This window comes from Festucalex cinctus, chromosome 12 (assembly GCF_051991245.1).
Source record: "Festucalex cinctus isolate MCC-2025b chromosome 12, RoL_Fcin_1.0, whole genome shotgun sequence".
Taxonomy (NCBI): domain Eukaryota; kingdom Metazoa; phylum Chordata; class Actinopteri; order Syngnathiformes; family Syngnathidae; genus Festucalex; species Festucalex cinctus.
In genome coordinates this window covers 23,321,789-23,338,432 of record NC_135422.1, presented here as the reverse complement: position 1 = coordinate 23,338,432, position 16,644 = coordinate 23,321,789, and the positions used below count along the sequence as shown (strand labels likewise).

The window sequence follows — 16,644 nt, the reverse complement described above, 5'->3', positions numbered from 1 at the left end:
TCCACTTGCATGAAGTTGTCATTCTATCAGTTTCAACAATTAAGGATCAATTGTATATGAAAGAAAAACTATTGATTTGCATGAGAATATATTTTGTGAAGTCAGCGTGAACGAATTACTGTTCAACGGCAGTCAGTGGACCGCAAATCATTAACAGGTTTGAACATTTATGGACCCTGTTAACTTAAGTGAATTCAGAGATTAGCACTGCCATTATTATTCAAATTGCAAATACAGCTCATGCTTGACGTAGGTAATATTAGTTCTCGAAACACTTCTTATTCAACATAGGTTGCAGGGCTACATCTCATTTGTGATGTCATCTTCAGCTAATTATACTTTAGGAAAGTAATTAGTTATAGTTACGCATTACTTGCTCAAAAAAGCAACTGAGTTAGAAATTGAATTACTTCTGATTTCCAGGCAAAGTAACTATTTTCACTACTTTAAAAAATGCTTTATATAAAATGTAGGTTTTATTTTTTTATTTTTTAGCAGTTTGAAAATAACATTAGAAATGAGTAGAATGTCCAGGTAATTCCACGTAAATTTCATTATTTAATAAAATATTTCAATATTAACTGACAACGGGAGGTTTATCCTTGTTTGTGTGCAACACTGTCGGCGATGGGCTGCCAGGACTGCCAATCATGAAGTTTGGCGCCTGCTGATGACGTCATGCTACAGTATCGAAGGGGGGATGTTTCGTGGCTTTGGGGACCGGATTGTGGTGAATGGGAAAACATAACACTTTTATGAAGAAATGTTCACTTTATATGCATACTGTAATTGAACACACAGAACCTGGTTATGCATGTTGCTGTTAGTGGCATGTTTTGTTTTGCCGAGAGACATACTTCTGAGGGTTTGTAAGGGAAGCGCGCAAGCCATTGAGAGAAAGGCAAACATTAGCAAGACCTGTTGTTTGTAACTGATCCTCATGTCAATGACTACGTTTACCTGCAGGCAATATTCAGGTAAAGGTCAGAATTCCAATTTCTGAAACATTCGAGGTAGCCCGTTTACATGGGTGGCGGACAGTTACTCCCGAATGCATGGCCATTTATGCTTGATTGGAATACCTCGTTTGTGTTACATAACTAGACATCTTTTCCGCTTTTAACTTTCTACGGTCAATAAAAGACATTATATTCATGTCACTCACCACGCTAAATAAAGTAGTAGTGTTCCTCCTCTTTCTAGAAGTGTGGTTCTTTGCTGTGTCGTCATCATTGTTTGTTTACCCCGGCTTGAGTGTTTCCGGTGGGTAACCCACCAGAAGCACGGACTTATATTCTCGTATATATGTGTGTATAGACAAACTGTGGCATTTTCACCCTACCAACACAAAATAATGTGAAAACGCCGTAAAGAAATCAATATATTCAAGCGAGGCCCATGTAGCGAATGGGACTGTGCTGCGCATACAAGTCGTTGCTGTACTACAAAGACCAAGCTTCTTTGTAATTAAAAAATGAGTAAAGAATAAGAATATAAGATGAAGAAGAAGAATGGAGCATGCGCAAAACAATGCACCGTTCAATTGAGGTATTCCAAACGTGTTCGGATTGTGAAAGAGGTAATCCACGGGTCTGATTCAGTCTTTTTTTTTTTCTAAACGAATTGGAGCATATTCGGGTTATTGCGCGTGTTTACATGGCCTTACAAAAGGGTTTTACAAGGGTTATTGCCTGTTGTTGTCCTCTTTTGGCGTTTGGACTTCTGCACAATTCTAGTTAGTTTGTTTGCACAATTTCTAGTTAGTCTAGAGTTTTTCCTTACCCTTTTGTGGTTTAATCAGGGGTTGTCGTTGTATTTGTCAACTGTGGATATGTGAAGCCCTTTGAGACTTTTGTGTGATTAAGGGCTATGTAAATAATCTTGAATTGTTTATGTTCTAAAATAAAGAAGGTAAGACAACCAAGTAGCGCCTCACGTTAACTATATTTTGTTACTATACTATTTTATAACTATAATGCATTTACCATATAGTAATGATAAAAGCATTTCAAATACGGGAAAAATAATTACATTACCCTTGGTAATAAAAAATAAAAAGGTTATCTAATGCCATGAGCTTAAATGGTGTATTTCCCAACACATATCTTTAGTCAACATCTCCATCTAATGACAACATCAAAGAGTGATTGCCTCTCTTCATCCAAACATAATCTACTTTTTCTGTCAAAGCTTGGAATTTCCGTTGGGGGAGGCGTTAGCAAGTAAACAGAGGAACGATTGGAGAAATAATATGAATGTATGTGAATGTCTGACTGCAGCACGTGCATTTTCAAACACACACGCACGTATGTACAGTATATCACAGTATATCAACTTGCAATACTCAGTAGTATTTTGCTTGTGCACATGCACAGGCAAAAGCCATTGTTCGTTAATTTGTTATTAAATAGAGGTCCATGTTTGTTGGCATGACAGTATATACGCCAGTGTGACCCAACAGCATATTTACAAAGAAAAGCCACAGCAATTATATGGGAATTAAGATGTCTTTCTGTGTGCAAGTTGCGTGTATGTGGGCTTGTAAGAGCGTAGGACATTCACTGCTGCCATTAACCTGCAGAGAGAGAAATGAAACCATCAAGAGAAGCACAGAGGAGAGCAGCCTTTCTCAGCTCAGTGTTCACATGGCCTGTTTAGTATTCATTGGGCTCACGATGGTTGCAGAGAGCCACACATACGCACACTCCTATAGCCATGTGGTGTTATTGGAGGGCACGCTAATGACCTATGCGTACGTTCCCCATGCCTTAAACCTAACCACTAAACCTTTACATGCCATTTAAACTTCACTTAGCTCTAACGCAGATACTTAACTTGACCAATGCAGCCTTTTGCTCTGCTCAGTGCACAAAGGCCAAGAACTGTGAACTGGCCCTCACCGGTTTTAATGAGGAATTTCATTAGCATTTTAATGAGGAAATCGGGGAAAGCTGACAAGCCATTTTCAAGAAAGTGAAGGACGAATGGGCAAATTCCCACATTAACAAGTGTCCAATAATCAAGTAACCAATACAGTATGTAGACTGGCGTGAAGGCATTCTCTCATGAATTCCTTCCAAACACAACAAATCACCACAGTACTTGTACCTACATGTAATTGTCAATCGGTGTGCACGTATGCTTCTTTCAAGTGGAGCTTCTGATTCTTTGTCATTTTCAGAAAATAGCGTGTTTCCCCGTTGTTAACCAGCAAATACATTCCCGGATGGTACACCACAAGCTACTGAATGTATATGCTTGAAATTAACAAGGATACCATCCATTAATTATATCGTAGCATTACAACATCCGTAAAGTAGGTGAACTGGGGTTGCAGTGATAATGAAAGAGACCGTGAAGCTGTTTTTACAAGGCAAACTTATACTCAATTAATTGTGATTTGGGGCAGTCCCGGATGAGCGTCTCACTGATATTGGCCCAGGTTTGAGTCCCATGACTGTACCCAAGATACTGATGATTTGTTACATCTCGGCTGGATTATTGTAATGCACTTTATTTTGGGATCAGCCAGTCCTCCCTGCAGCGTCTCCAGCTTGTCCAAAATGCTGCTGTTCGTCTCGTTACTGGTGCCCGGAAGAGGGAACACATAACCCCTATCCTGGCCTCTCTTCAGTGGCTGCCCGTGAAATTTAGAATCCATTTTAAGATTCTTCTATTTGTTTTCAAATCTCTCAATGGTCTTGCCCCACCTTATCTCGCCAAGCCCTACACACCTGCCCGGTGCCTCAGGTCAGCAGACCAGACACAATTGGAGGTACCAAGGGCTTAGCGGAGGCTTAGAGGAGATGGAGCCTTTGCTGTTGCTGGTCCCTCCCTTTGGAACGACCTTCCACTAAATATTAGGCAGTCCCCCTCGTTATCCTCTTTTAAAACACGTCTTAAAACACATCTGTATTATTTGGTTTTTGGCGCACCATGAGACTTGTTCTTGGTGTTTTGTGGTGTGTATGAGTTTGATGTTTAGTCTACTTATTTATGTATTTATTTATCTCTTTATTCACTACTTCTTATTTATTCACTGATGTAAAATGTATTTACTTGTAAAAAAAAAACAAAAAAAAAACTGTATTCTCACTTCAAAATGTTTGCTTTGTTCTTGTTTACTGCAAAAATTATGTTTATGTACAGCACTTTGTATACAGCCTGTTCTTAAAGGGCTTTATAAATAAAGTTAAGTTGAGTTGAGTTGAGTTGAGTTGAGTTGAGTTGAGTTGAGTTGAGTTGAGTTGAGTTGAGTTGAGTTGAGTTGAGTTGAATGCGCAGGAGGAGTGACTGGGAAATAAGGCAAAGTACTTGACAAGTTTAGTTATTGGGACTGGGTGTCTTTTTAAAAACATATGACGCACAGATACCAGTCGATATTCGGGATATGGTCAAAATTCCGGTTTCTAAAACATTGGCGATAGTGCGTTTACTTGTGTGAGCGGACAGAGTTAGTATCGTAAACGCGTCTCGATCTAAATTGCGACACACGGACAACTTTGTTATGCAAATAGACGTCATTTCCACTTTTAACTTTCGATGGTCAATAAAAGACATTATATTTATGTCAGTCACCACACTAATAAAGTTGCCGGTTTCCTCCTCGCTCCAAGTTGCTGCTGTGCTTGGTCTGAGTTTCTCCATGTTTGTTTGTCTCTGCCTGCAAATTTCCGGTGGGTTGCGCATCAGACGCACAAACTGTGTGTATATATTCACACCACTACATTTTCGCCGTAGAGACAGAAAATAACGTGAAAATGACACAGAGAAATCATTGCATTCAAGTTCGGCTCGCTTAGTGTGTGGCAACGTAAGATGGCCACCGCACATACAAGTAGTCCCTGTACTGTCGACCAAGATTCGTTCAGAATAAAGCAAAGCATGCGCGGTACACAAACGAATGTGCCCCACTACGTGTTTATATGACTAAGTATCCGGGTAAAAAAAAAAAAAAAAAGGGCTAACTCGTGGAATTATTTGAGTTTTTAATTTTGTGTGTTTACATGGCCTTTCAAAACCCCAATATTGCCAATATTGAAATTTTGAAAGGGTTATTGATTGCATGCAAACGTACTGATTGTTTAAGGAGCTGCTCTTACCAAAATGTCAGTTCTGATAATGTGAGTTTTTTTTCCTTTTCTGTTGTTACACAGAATGATCCCTCCATCAAGTCAGAGTTTCCTGGTCAACAACCTAGCAGCAGGAAGCCAGTACGATCTGTGCGTGCTCGCTATCTACGATGACATCATCACCTCCCTGACAGCAACCCGCGTGGTTGGATGTGTGCAGTTCACCACCGAGTCAGAGTACATGAGGTGCCATTTTATGCAGTCCCAATTCCTCGGTGGAACTATGATCATCATCATCGGAGGGATTATCGTGGCTTCTGTGCTCGTTTTTATCATCATCTTGATGATACGCTACAAGGTGGGTCTAACTGTCTGTTACCATCTGTTTGTCCAGAGGTTGAAAAGATTCACCTCACTTAGGGACCGTCCCATTTCCCTTACCCATGTAATGTTCATATGGTAGGTATTTGGTGAAAAATCTAATGTTCATAAAGTGACAGATTTAGATACAAATATATTGTACCACAGATGTACAAATATATGACCGAAAAGGAACAGCAGTTATGTTATACAATGCTCTAGTGTTGCACGGGATACCAGTACCAGTATCGTACCTCAATGTTTCAGCATAAAAAACGTCTCTGTATCTTTTTTTTTTTTCTTTTTTAGTACCGGCATTTAAAAACATATACACGAGACAACTTCCCAACTCTGTGTTTCGAAGGCAGGTACACATCCACGCATGGTCGCCTATCTACCGATATGTGGAAAACGCCTTAAGAAAGTGGCATGCCTCTTTCTTCGTGTGTGCGAGAGAAAGACAGCTTACAAGCACTAAAGCAATCGCTGGCCAGCCACTCCTCGTTGAGAAGCATGACGTGCAAAGTGTCATATGGAACTTTTTTGCTTACATGGCCGACAGTCACGTCAAGCCAACCGACATGACAAAGCCTGTCTGGAAGGATTTTTTTTTTTTAAGTTTCTGTGGCTCAAGGCAGGCACACGTCCAATATGGCCAAGCCTCTCGCTAACAGTGTGTCAAAGTACTTAACCCCGTAAAAAAAAATGTTTATCACTTGCGATCTGCAGTAGACTCGAGGCACATTCATGAACAGGCACACAGTAGGAAATCTCAGGTATGCATAGAAAAAGCTCATAAAACTAACAGGTTGTGACACAATTTTGACACTTAAAAAAAAAGTCGCGTCTGAATTATTTTGTTCCCAGTTTTTAGTATTTGATTACGCATTTGACTAGCTGGGAGCAAAATGGAGAAGAGCAGAGACGCACACACATTACATACATTAACATGTATCCATCCTAATATTTTGAATTGATAAAAAATAAAAGTAATTTGAAGTTTTACTTTAGCCGCTTTTGCTGATGTTTTAGATTTTTGTCGAGGCACCATTTCAGTACAGGTATCAAAGTATTTTCTGCAGGTATGCTATCAAAGTCAAACTTTTGGCATCATGACAACACTAAAGAGTGTGTGCCTGAATGTGTCACGTTGTGACTATGATAATAGTTGAAAACGAAACAGCATCTGGCTGTGGTTTTAATAGATTGGGAACCACAAAGCAGAGTGCCCCTGCAAAATGTCTGCCTTTTGGAAGTACCGGTATTTGGATTTGGAAAACAACGACTTTTAAAGTCTGTAAATTTTATTACTAAATTACGTGGTTGGTCTGCATTCAGCACTACACTGAAATGGGATTTTATTTGCCTCTTAGGTTAATTTAGTGCTCTAGTTAGGACTATATATATTCTACCTTTTTTTATTTTATGTGCCTGGGCTTGCACACCACGGGTATTCTCCCATCCAGATTTCTGAAACACCCGCTGCGCATAAACTGGGAATGAAGGAGCTAACATCAAAGAGGCGTGACTCACTGACAGCTGAGGGTGGCTTCAAATCATAGAAACATGGATTTTTCCCAATACTATTTGTGAATGGATTTAAAATCCATGCACCAGCGGATACAGCGTGTTGTCGGCCATTTGAGTGCGGACCCCCCCACCCGGCTGGCAACTTAGGATAGCATGCTTTTATTCTATCAAATAAAACCAAAAAATTGAATTATTCAGAATAAAGTGCTTATGATTCACAGTTGGAGGTTTATCTACCCACCATGCTGGAGTCTAGATGAACGGTCGCCAAGCTTTTTGCGACATGAGCTGGTTTCACTTATACATACAGTACTTTGACAAGCTGGCATTCAAGTAAAAACAAATGATTAAATATGCAACTCATGATTACGCCATTTTGACAAATGTAGTTCTTGTAATTGGTGGGAAGGTTTGTTCCCAACATCAATCCGGTCCCATCGAGGGGTAATTCTTGTTTTCTTTCAAAAAGAACTTGAAAGGTTTGTCTTCTAATACTGTCCTGGAAACGTGTGAATCTCTCCCTGCAATTGTCACCGAGGATCATAAACAAATGGCAAAAATGTCTGCTTCAGCGATTTTTTTCCCCCATGTTTAATTAGAAATGTTTTCAATGAACAACATACAACAAGCAGTGACAATCAATTTCTGGCAGTTGTCGGCTTACCACTGTCACCTTGACACACAAGACAAAACATGCACACACACACACATCCAGAGGAAGAAACAAAAAACAAAACAAAACAAAAAAACGGGAAAATTAAAATCACAACGTAAAGAACTGTACATCAATTTGTACATTTGTATACTCTGCATGTGTACAGTTTCCAAAAATATATACTATACATATTCCCATACATACATATATATATATATATATATATATATATATATATATATATATTTTTTTTTTTTACCAAAGTCCACGTATACATCAAATGATGACTGAAGGAAAGGAATAGGGGTCTAGCTTAATTTCAAGTGTTCTAAAATTGGCTTCCATGCAATGCAAAACTTTTGGGTGTTCCCTGATACCTCATATCTTAATTTTTCTATGTGTAACACTCCTATGAATTCCCTAAGCCAAGTTTCAAAGTGGGGTGGGACGTCAGACTAATTTTAAGATACACCTTTTGGCTATTATCATGCCATAAGCAACCACAAAAGTCTTACCATGACCCAATTTTTTGCTACAGCGATTTAATCCTTAGATAAAAAATTACTGCTCAAACGCTGTAATAGATTACTCACAGCATTATTATTGAAATCATAATTTCCAGTTAGCAGGTGACTCTTCTGGCTGTACAGCTGAGCTTTCATGTCCATATATAGTCGTGTGCCAAAATGTTGCCATACCGCAGTTTTTCAATTTAAAAAAAAAAAAAGAAAAGAAAAAAAAAGAATGAAAGAATGTCTACTATAAGTGGACGGAAGTATGCAACTTTTCCCTTTCACACATACAAGAGAATATAGCCCTTACAGTACTAAATGGAATTTCTAATACTGGGCATGATAATTGTCTTTTTGTCCGAAGTTATTTCCTCAGGGAAGTCATAAATGGTAGGGCAAGTTGGCTGTAAGGACAAATGAAATACTTTTGCAGTGTGTGCACAATTGGTATGCTGTTTTCTTTTTCCTTCCTTCTCAAAGAAAGGAAAAATTCTTCATATTAAGTGAGTAGGCTGGAGTAGACAATTAAAGATAAGAACTGGGATACCAAACTAGGATGATAATAGCTACTGGTAGAAATCTTCACACTTCAAACACCTTTAGACAGTTATTACAACTGTAGAGTCTAATAAGATTCCAGCAATATTTGTATGTGCAATTAGAATGTTATGTTGAAAATTGCAGCTGTTCAGACCTGCGCCAAAATATGGTTCTTCTTTGCTCCGTGCAACACATTTCTACAAATTATGTAGTATTGATCGAACAAACCAGCCAAAATGGATGAAATCACAACCTCTGGCCTTTCGTGACTGGCAGAGGTAATAATGTATTATTGACACTGTCAGAGGTAAGAATTTCATATACTGTCAAATGATAATTAAAGTGAATAACATTTAAAAAAAAAAATAATAATCCAACTGGGGATGTTTGTTTCAAAGGGGGCTTAGATGTTAACCAGTAACTAGGTGTTATTAACTGGTATATAGTGCATTCCTTATACAACATATGCTTCATGTACTGCAAAGGTACAATATTTGAAAAGCAGTTAGAGTTAAAGAGATTTAAAAGCAAAGTAAATAAATAAAATTACTAAAGGAGTGTTGAATGCAAAAGCAAGATTTTTCAATACATGATTTTAAAAATACTTTGAAAAAAACCTTAACCATCGGTATGAGAAAAGAGTATGTTTATTTATGTATTTATTTATTTATTTTTAATCTGGATTTAAATTTGTTAATAATAATTAGAAATAATAAAAAAATAATTTCTATTTTGACTCTGATAATAAAAGATAGTCGCAAATCAGGGGACCGTGTACACAAGTACAGAGAAAAACACGCTTTATTAGAAGGGGGATTTTGTGGGCCATAATATATACGTGTGCGGGTTATTCATGGGTTTTTATTCTATATTGAATGGTGGTTGTGAGGCTTGAGGTGCTTCTTGTTCTTGTTGTTACATTTTTTATTTATGTATTTATTTTTTTACCTACACAAATGGATGTGTGAATGCGTACTATTCCTCAACATGCTTTCCATGATGCTAACTTTTGGCTAGAGTGCTTGAAAAAGACAAAAAAAAAATCACAATGAAGTTTTCTGACTGAAAGTTGCTGAATTTGAACTTGAACAAGGTTGACTGGATGAACTATATTGCAGTTGTACATAAACAGAACTAGTGCTGTCACTATTGAATATTTTTAGAATTGATTAATCTATTGATTATTTCCATCGATTGATTATTCTGATTCATTTTAATTTTGCATTAAAGTGTATTGCAAAAGCTTTTTTTCCCTGATTGTGTTTATTTCGTACTTCGTAATGGGGGATTGATGTTGTACTGCAGGGGTGTCCAAACTATAGCTCGGGGGCCATTTGCGGCCCGGCGTCCATATTTTAGTGGCCCGCGACATATGCTAAAAATGGCATTTGACTAGAGTTCAAATAAAATAAAAACAAAAATGTTTGGAGATGGTCAAAGTAAGAAGGCAAGGGGTGGAAAAACACAGATGCTATTAAAGGTTATTTTAGTTAACTAAAATTAACGAAAAAAAAAAAATTCAAAAAACAATTTCGTTAACGAAATAAAATAAAAACGAAGATGCTTTTTAAAAAAAGAAAACTAAATGAAACTACATTGTATGTTTACAAAACTAACTAAAATAAAACTAACTACTGTATTATTATAGCAAACATGTCCTTCATTTTAATCTTTGGTAATTAATTTAGCGCATGAGCCTTTGGGGATGATTTTAAATGTGATTTTTAGTAAATTTATTTTGATATAAACTGGAATAAAGACGTCGTGCCCATGGTGTTTTTTAAATATTGTGCACAATACTACGCATTAAAAAAAAAAAAAATACAAATAAAACTAATACTGAAACTAACTAAACTAAAATTAAGCATTTATTAAAGAACTAAAACTGATTTAAAAAAAAAGCTAACAGAACCACCGTGAAAACTAATTAAAACTAACTAAATTTAAAAAAAATAAACTCAAAACAAAATAAAAACTAAAATGAAAAATTCCAAAACTATAATAACCCTACTGCCATATTACAAATAAATTGGGTTATATACTGTAGCATTTTTTCTAAATATGCAAAAGCATAAATAAATTATTTACACCATTTTTAGGACTAAACACAATTTCTCTTCATAACATTATGTAGCCCTCGCGTCCTTCTGATTTTCTGTATGTGGCCCTCAACTGAAAAAAAGTTTAGTACGGACCAAACCGTCATTGTTTACAAATGTCTTATTTTGATTCAACAAAGAAGATTATCAGTCTTCTTTCATGAAGGAGTACAGAAATCAGTGAACAATTACTGTTATATGCTGAAATCAGAGGATTTGTACATATAAAAAAAATAGCTCCAAATGATTACTTGATTATTAAAATAGTTTGATAATCAATTACTTGTTGATTAACCAATTAATTTTGACAGCTCTAAACTGAACTGATTTTTTTTTTTTTTTTTTTGTCAGCCTTGGTTGTGATGTCAGCGGTTTATCATCAACTGTCCCAGTGAGTGTCTATATCAGGGAAAAATAGTCACTGTTTTTCTTTGTTTTATGCCCCACAGGTGTGTAACCCAGGGGATGGTGTTAAAGGCATGTCGATGTCGATGACCAACGTTCACTCTCAGACAAACGGGCAGCATTCGCAAAGGTGCAGCGTGACTCCCAGCGCCTCCAAGCACGGCTCGATTGGATTAGAGGACCTGTCAGGCGGCTCAAAGAAGAGGAGTGGAGCAGGAGGAGGGAAGGACGTGACAACTCCTTCATCCAACTCTTCCCTGCCGGACTGCTCCACGGACACATCTGTACTCAGCCAGCACTGGACAACAGCTGGAGCTGAAGAACAGGTGAAAGCGGGTGAGGAGAGAGCTCGAGCCAGCGTCTCCTCACCCGTTGCCACCAGCTCACTAAGCAGGCCAAAGCGGAAGCCCGCTCCGGTTAAACCAGGGTCGTCTTGCTCAAACACATCAGCTGCCCTGGAAAATCTCCCTAGTGCGACCCCTCGCCCTTCTTCCGCTTCTGCCTCGGCCGCCTCCTCCACTCTCCCCTCTCTTTCCACTCCAATAGATTTCCTCAACACCAACCGCAACAATTCCACCTCACTTAACCAAGGCCAGCCTCCTCCCGTCGCCTGCCCCAGTCCACTTCCCACCGTCCGCTATCGAGAAACACCCGTCCTGCGCCGGGCTCCTCGCGCCCACACCTCCTCCGCTGCCAAGTACCAGACTCTCCCTGTGGAGGAGGGAGGGAGGAGCCGGCCGAGGAGGAGGTACTCCCTCAGTGAAGGAGGCTCAAAGACTCTCTCGAGTCATCGAGGGAACGCAGCAGCGCCAAAATTAGGACGTATAGTGCGGGACAAAAGGAGTCAATCAATGAGTGGAATGGTCCTCTCTAAAGAAGGAGAGGGAGACTCTGATAGGGGGCGCTGTGATTCTGACTGGATCTTGGAAAGCACGGTTTAAATCTAAACCAGACAACAAAATACACTATAACTATTGTTGTTGATTTTTGGTTATTTTGAGTGTGTCTGAGTTGTGTTTGTCTGTGTGAGTGAAAGGTAAAGTGAGGCTGCGACGTGTGAAGATTTGTGTTCATTTTTGTGTGTGAGCATGGACAAGGATGAGTGTTGTTTCTGGTTGACAAAGGGACGACTTCTTTTTAAAGCATTTATTTTTTTCTCAAAGTTTCACAGCAATTTTTTTTCTCAGAGTTTTTGTTTCCACTATGAAAGTTTTTGTATCTGTTTCAAAGTCTATCATTCAGCAAGTGGATATCTGGCCTTGTCTTGTTGCGTCCTCAACTTGTCCTGTTGGTTCCACTTTATAGCACAAAAAAAATATATATATAAGACGGTGGACTCACCACATAATTTTCACTTGATCTGCAAATAACACAAAAAGGGAATTCTCACTGGGGAAAAAAATGAGAATTAAAAAAAAAAAAAAACTCCAACTGCACAGTCCACCATTGAAGAGTCGTTCAAGAGTGTGACGTGGTGTGACCACACAGTGGCAAGAGATAGCAGTCGGTGCCTTCTTTTGCACAAAGATACTCTAACTGGAAGTAGCTCTCGGACAGAGGAAGACCGAAGTTTTCACGCAGCCTTTCTTACCTTCTGAGAAATAGGTGGTGTTCCTTGGCAAATAGACTGAATATCTAATGGAGACTTTATGGACCTCGTATGAAATTGATATTTTTTAAAGGGAAGAATATTAAAACAAAAAGCAAAAAAAAACATGAAAAAAAAAAAAGCAAAAGCTTTTCACTGACATTGGTATACTTCAGCTTGGGTCAATCACATGTTCCCAAAAAGCTCATGTACAGAAGAAGACAACATGTACTGTGTTGCTATGTTGTGTAAAATAAAAAAAAGGTTGAATTGAAAACTTCAGGTGTCATGGTTGGAACAAAGAGACGTTATGCATTAAAGTATAATATACTTCCTTTTTCAGCTGAAGACTTCCAGGATACTCTTTAGCCCACATCCCACTCAGGGGTGAATGTTTGCGAGTGTTAGCCCATGTAGGGAACGTTGATTCTCTTGACAGTGTTCGTTCAAGGTCGCAACGTTCACTAAACGTTCGCCAACAGTTTTAATGTATTATCTTGTTGCAACATGAACATGTTCAAAATTTCTTGTGACAAGAAAAAAACAAAACATTTGGTGAACGTTTAACAAACGTTCTTTGAACGAACACTGGCAAGAGAATCAACATTGCCTACCTTCGCAAACACAAACGTTCACCTCTTCAGTAAAGAGGTGAGCAAAACTGTCGTTATCGGCCCGTCATTGACGGACGGACGCCTGCTTCAGTTGGTGCTCAGTCCGTGTATTTTTTCGAACATAAAGCATTCGCTGAAAACGCGGAAGCATTTGCTGAAAGGTGGACATCCATCAATGACGGACAAATGTAATGATGCTTCAGCCTTAACTGATTGTGTATGTTGTTGGTGGCCATGTTGCACCATTCATCAAGATTGCAATCTTTTCCTAAGATCCCAAATAGTGGGTACCAAATTTCTTGTTCACGTACTCTAACACAGGGGTTATCAACAGTTTTGAAACTGAAGGCCTTAACTCACTGAGCTCTGAATGTTGCAAATGTTGAATTGGTGTCTGTCATTTTGTGATATTTTGCGACATTTTAGCGACAACGCACAAATTAACCTGAAATTTGAGTCAAATTGACCCACATAACGAATAAAAATGACGATTTTTTTTGTTTCCTTTTTATTGGAAGATGTACCAGTAATTATTGGACATTTTTGTCCAGCGATGGCGTGGTGCACGCACACAACAAGGCCCTATTCATTATGGACTTAATTCCTGGTCTATTGTGATATAAAAATGTGTTATCAATTGTTGCCCAAATTTAGATCATACTCCTACACATCTCAAGTTTCATATTCTTCCTTCGAGAAAGAAAGAAAGAAAAAGGACAAGTGTTGCGAAAGTAACTGGCAAACACAGCCAAACCCGTTGTGTGTTCAACTGCTCCATTACGGTTGTATATGTATAAAAACCGTGACCAACTGTCCCTAAATTTATGAGTACATGTACCGCATTTTCCGCACTATAAGGCGCACCTAAAAGCCTTCATTTTTTTCAAAAGCTGACCATGCGCCTTATAATCCAGTGCGCCTTATATATGGATCACTATTGAGCTGCAACAGGTCTCGCTGTCAAGACGCTATCAGTGACCCTGCACGATCGGTGACACGCATGCGCAGAAGATCCCGCCATCTTGGATCACTAGCTAATACTAATACTTCACCACAGAGAAAATAATAAAACAGCTGTTTATTCATTTTGGGAGTGAATGGAGTTGTCAGAAAGCTGGTTTGGAATCTATTAATAAAGTTTGACTGACCTATCTGGCTGTTTTGTTGACATTCCCTTTAGCGCAGCACCATCTAATGGATGCATAACGTAACCCCAGCCTCTACTTTAGCGACTTTATATGGAAAAAGTTTTAAAATATGTCATTCATTGAAGGTGCGCCTTATAATGCGGTGTGCCTTCTAGTGCAGAAAATACGGTACCTTTTCTGACTTATGTCCAGGTAAATGAGAAAATTGTGCATTTACACTACTTCTCCACAAAATGAACCACATTGAAATTTTGCATGTTTGGCTGACGTCATCCCGGTTGCACCTTGGTAGTAGATCACATTCCACAACATCTGTTTGCTTGGCGATGAAGTTTGCAGCTGTTTTGGCATGTGCATGTCTTAAAAAAAAAAAAAAAAAAAAAAAAAAAGTCAGGCCCACAAAGTCTGAATTGTTTGATACATGTAAAGCACAGTACACTTATTCCATAGATGTTAGAAGAGCGAACATGGGTCCGACAAAACTGCTCTTTGCTCATGTGTCATATCCGATATAGATTCCTACCACCACTTACACACAACTTGGAAAACCCCATATTACTGGAGGCCAGCAGGAGACGGAGGAAGGGGTACCCCGGCAATGCACCTTAAAATGGAACTGGCCCAGTGTGAAAGAACCAACACTCAATGCACATGCATGGATGAACTGGATAAAGATTTTTTGCTATTTTATTTATGTTCCATCTGTGACTGCCGCTATCTTGTTGCTAGACAACAGGATGACAAAATTACCGTAATTCCTTCTGCTTATCTGCCAACATTTTAAAGACATGAACACAATGTAAGTCTAAAAAAAAATGCCCTCAACTACATTCATGAAAAACATCCCACAGGACATGCTTCCTGGGTTTTGACTACTCTTGCTTGAGAGTTGAAATACTGTCACTGATGCACAAGAGTGTCGGAATAAACACTTGTTTCATGTAAAGACATCGATCCAGTTCATACATTATATGCATGGTTGCAGATGGCACTGGTGACATTCCCATGAGATTAATAATCAACCTGATTTATTCCCCACTTAACACCACATAAGGTTACCCTTTATCTCGAGATGAATAGATTTGTGCCACAAGCACTAGAAAGTGGCTTTTGAACGGGTAAACTTGTGTGACCAACAAGAGAATTCAAAAAGGATTTGTGCTAGTTTCTTGCCACTCATCTATGCAACTGATAGACAACATGGTAGTCATTCACGGTGCTTAATTAAATAAACCCGCACTGAGTGAACAGTAATAATATAAAAGGGGTGGACACAAATCTACTACACTACGGAATAATTAACAGCTAACATTAACAATGAAAACATCCTTCTTTGCAACTATTTGCACAATGCCCCTTGGCATGCTGGGAATTCCAGCATCAACATCCTCCTACACGAGCACACAAGGATTTTGGTGTGCACAAAAGTGTGTATGTAGTTTTTGCAAGAATTCAGTTGACATCAGCATTAAGGGTTGGAATTGTGAGTTTAGATCACCAAATGCTCACCACTCACTCAGGGAACAGATCAACAACTGAACAAATTTCACCCCACTTGTGTGACAATCAGTGGAACTTTAATTATATTATAAGCAAAGATAATTCTTTCTTCACTTTTCTCCACACACTCAATCTTATCTACTCGCTCGCTCTCAAGCATGTATTCCCCCTGCCGTTAAACTCACTGCTGACCACAGGAGGTATATTTTAATTCAATTTCAAAGTCTGTTACGGGCGGCCTTGATGGTCAGCCTGCACTTCCTTTGACTGCCATTAGGAGCTTCCATTTCTTTTTGACTACCTGATTATTTACATTTGGTATCAATTAGACATCAGGGGATAAATTGGAGAGTGGTGAGGAAGTGTTTCTTTTGACACAGCACGGCACATTGTCAGTGGTGACGTGTATCTATTTTTGTATTAACCTTTTGTCCTTTTTTCCCCTCTACTTTTCAACAGCTGCCCAACTCTGGTTGTACTCGTGAGTTAGCATGCTGGAGCTTTTCTGGTTTTAGTTTGGGCTGGTGACCGCCGGTAGCCGCATTCATTCGTTGGTTCTTTGTTAGTCTTGATTATTGTCTTTTTCTAGGTTAATCAATTTTGAATCGCTACTGCCACCTT

The 16,644-nt window shown here is 38.7% G+C and overlaps 1 protein-coding gene across 1 annotated transcript; it reads left to right on the top strand.

Annotated features, from left to right (window-relative positions):
- The first annotated feature begins 5,157 nt into the window (after positions 1-5,157).
- Positions 5,158-13,042, top strand: LOC144031841 (uncharacterized). The gene is made up of 2 exons (XM_077539310.1): positions 5,158-5,430; positions 11,218-13,042. The coding sequence occupies exons 1-2, from the start codon at positions 5,158-5,160 to the stop codon at positions 12,112-12,114; spliced, it is 1,170 nt and encodes a 389-aa protein (XP_077395436.1). The 3' UTR covers positions 12,115-13,042.
- Positions 13,043-16,644: the final 3,602 nt, after the last annotated feature.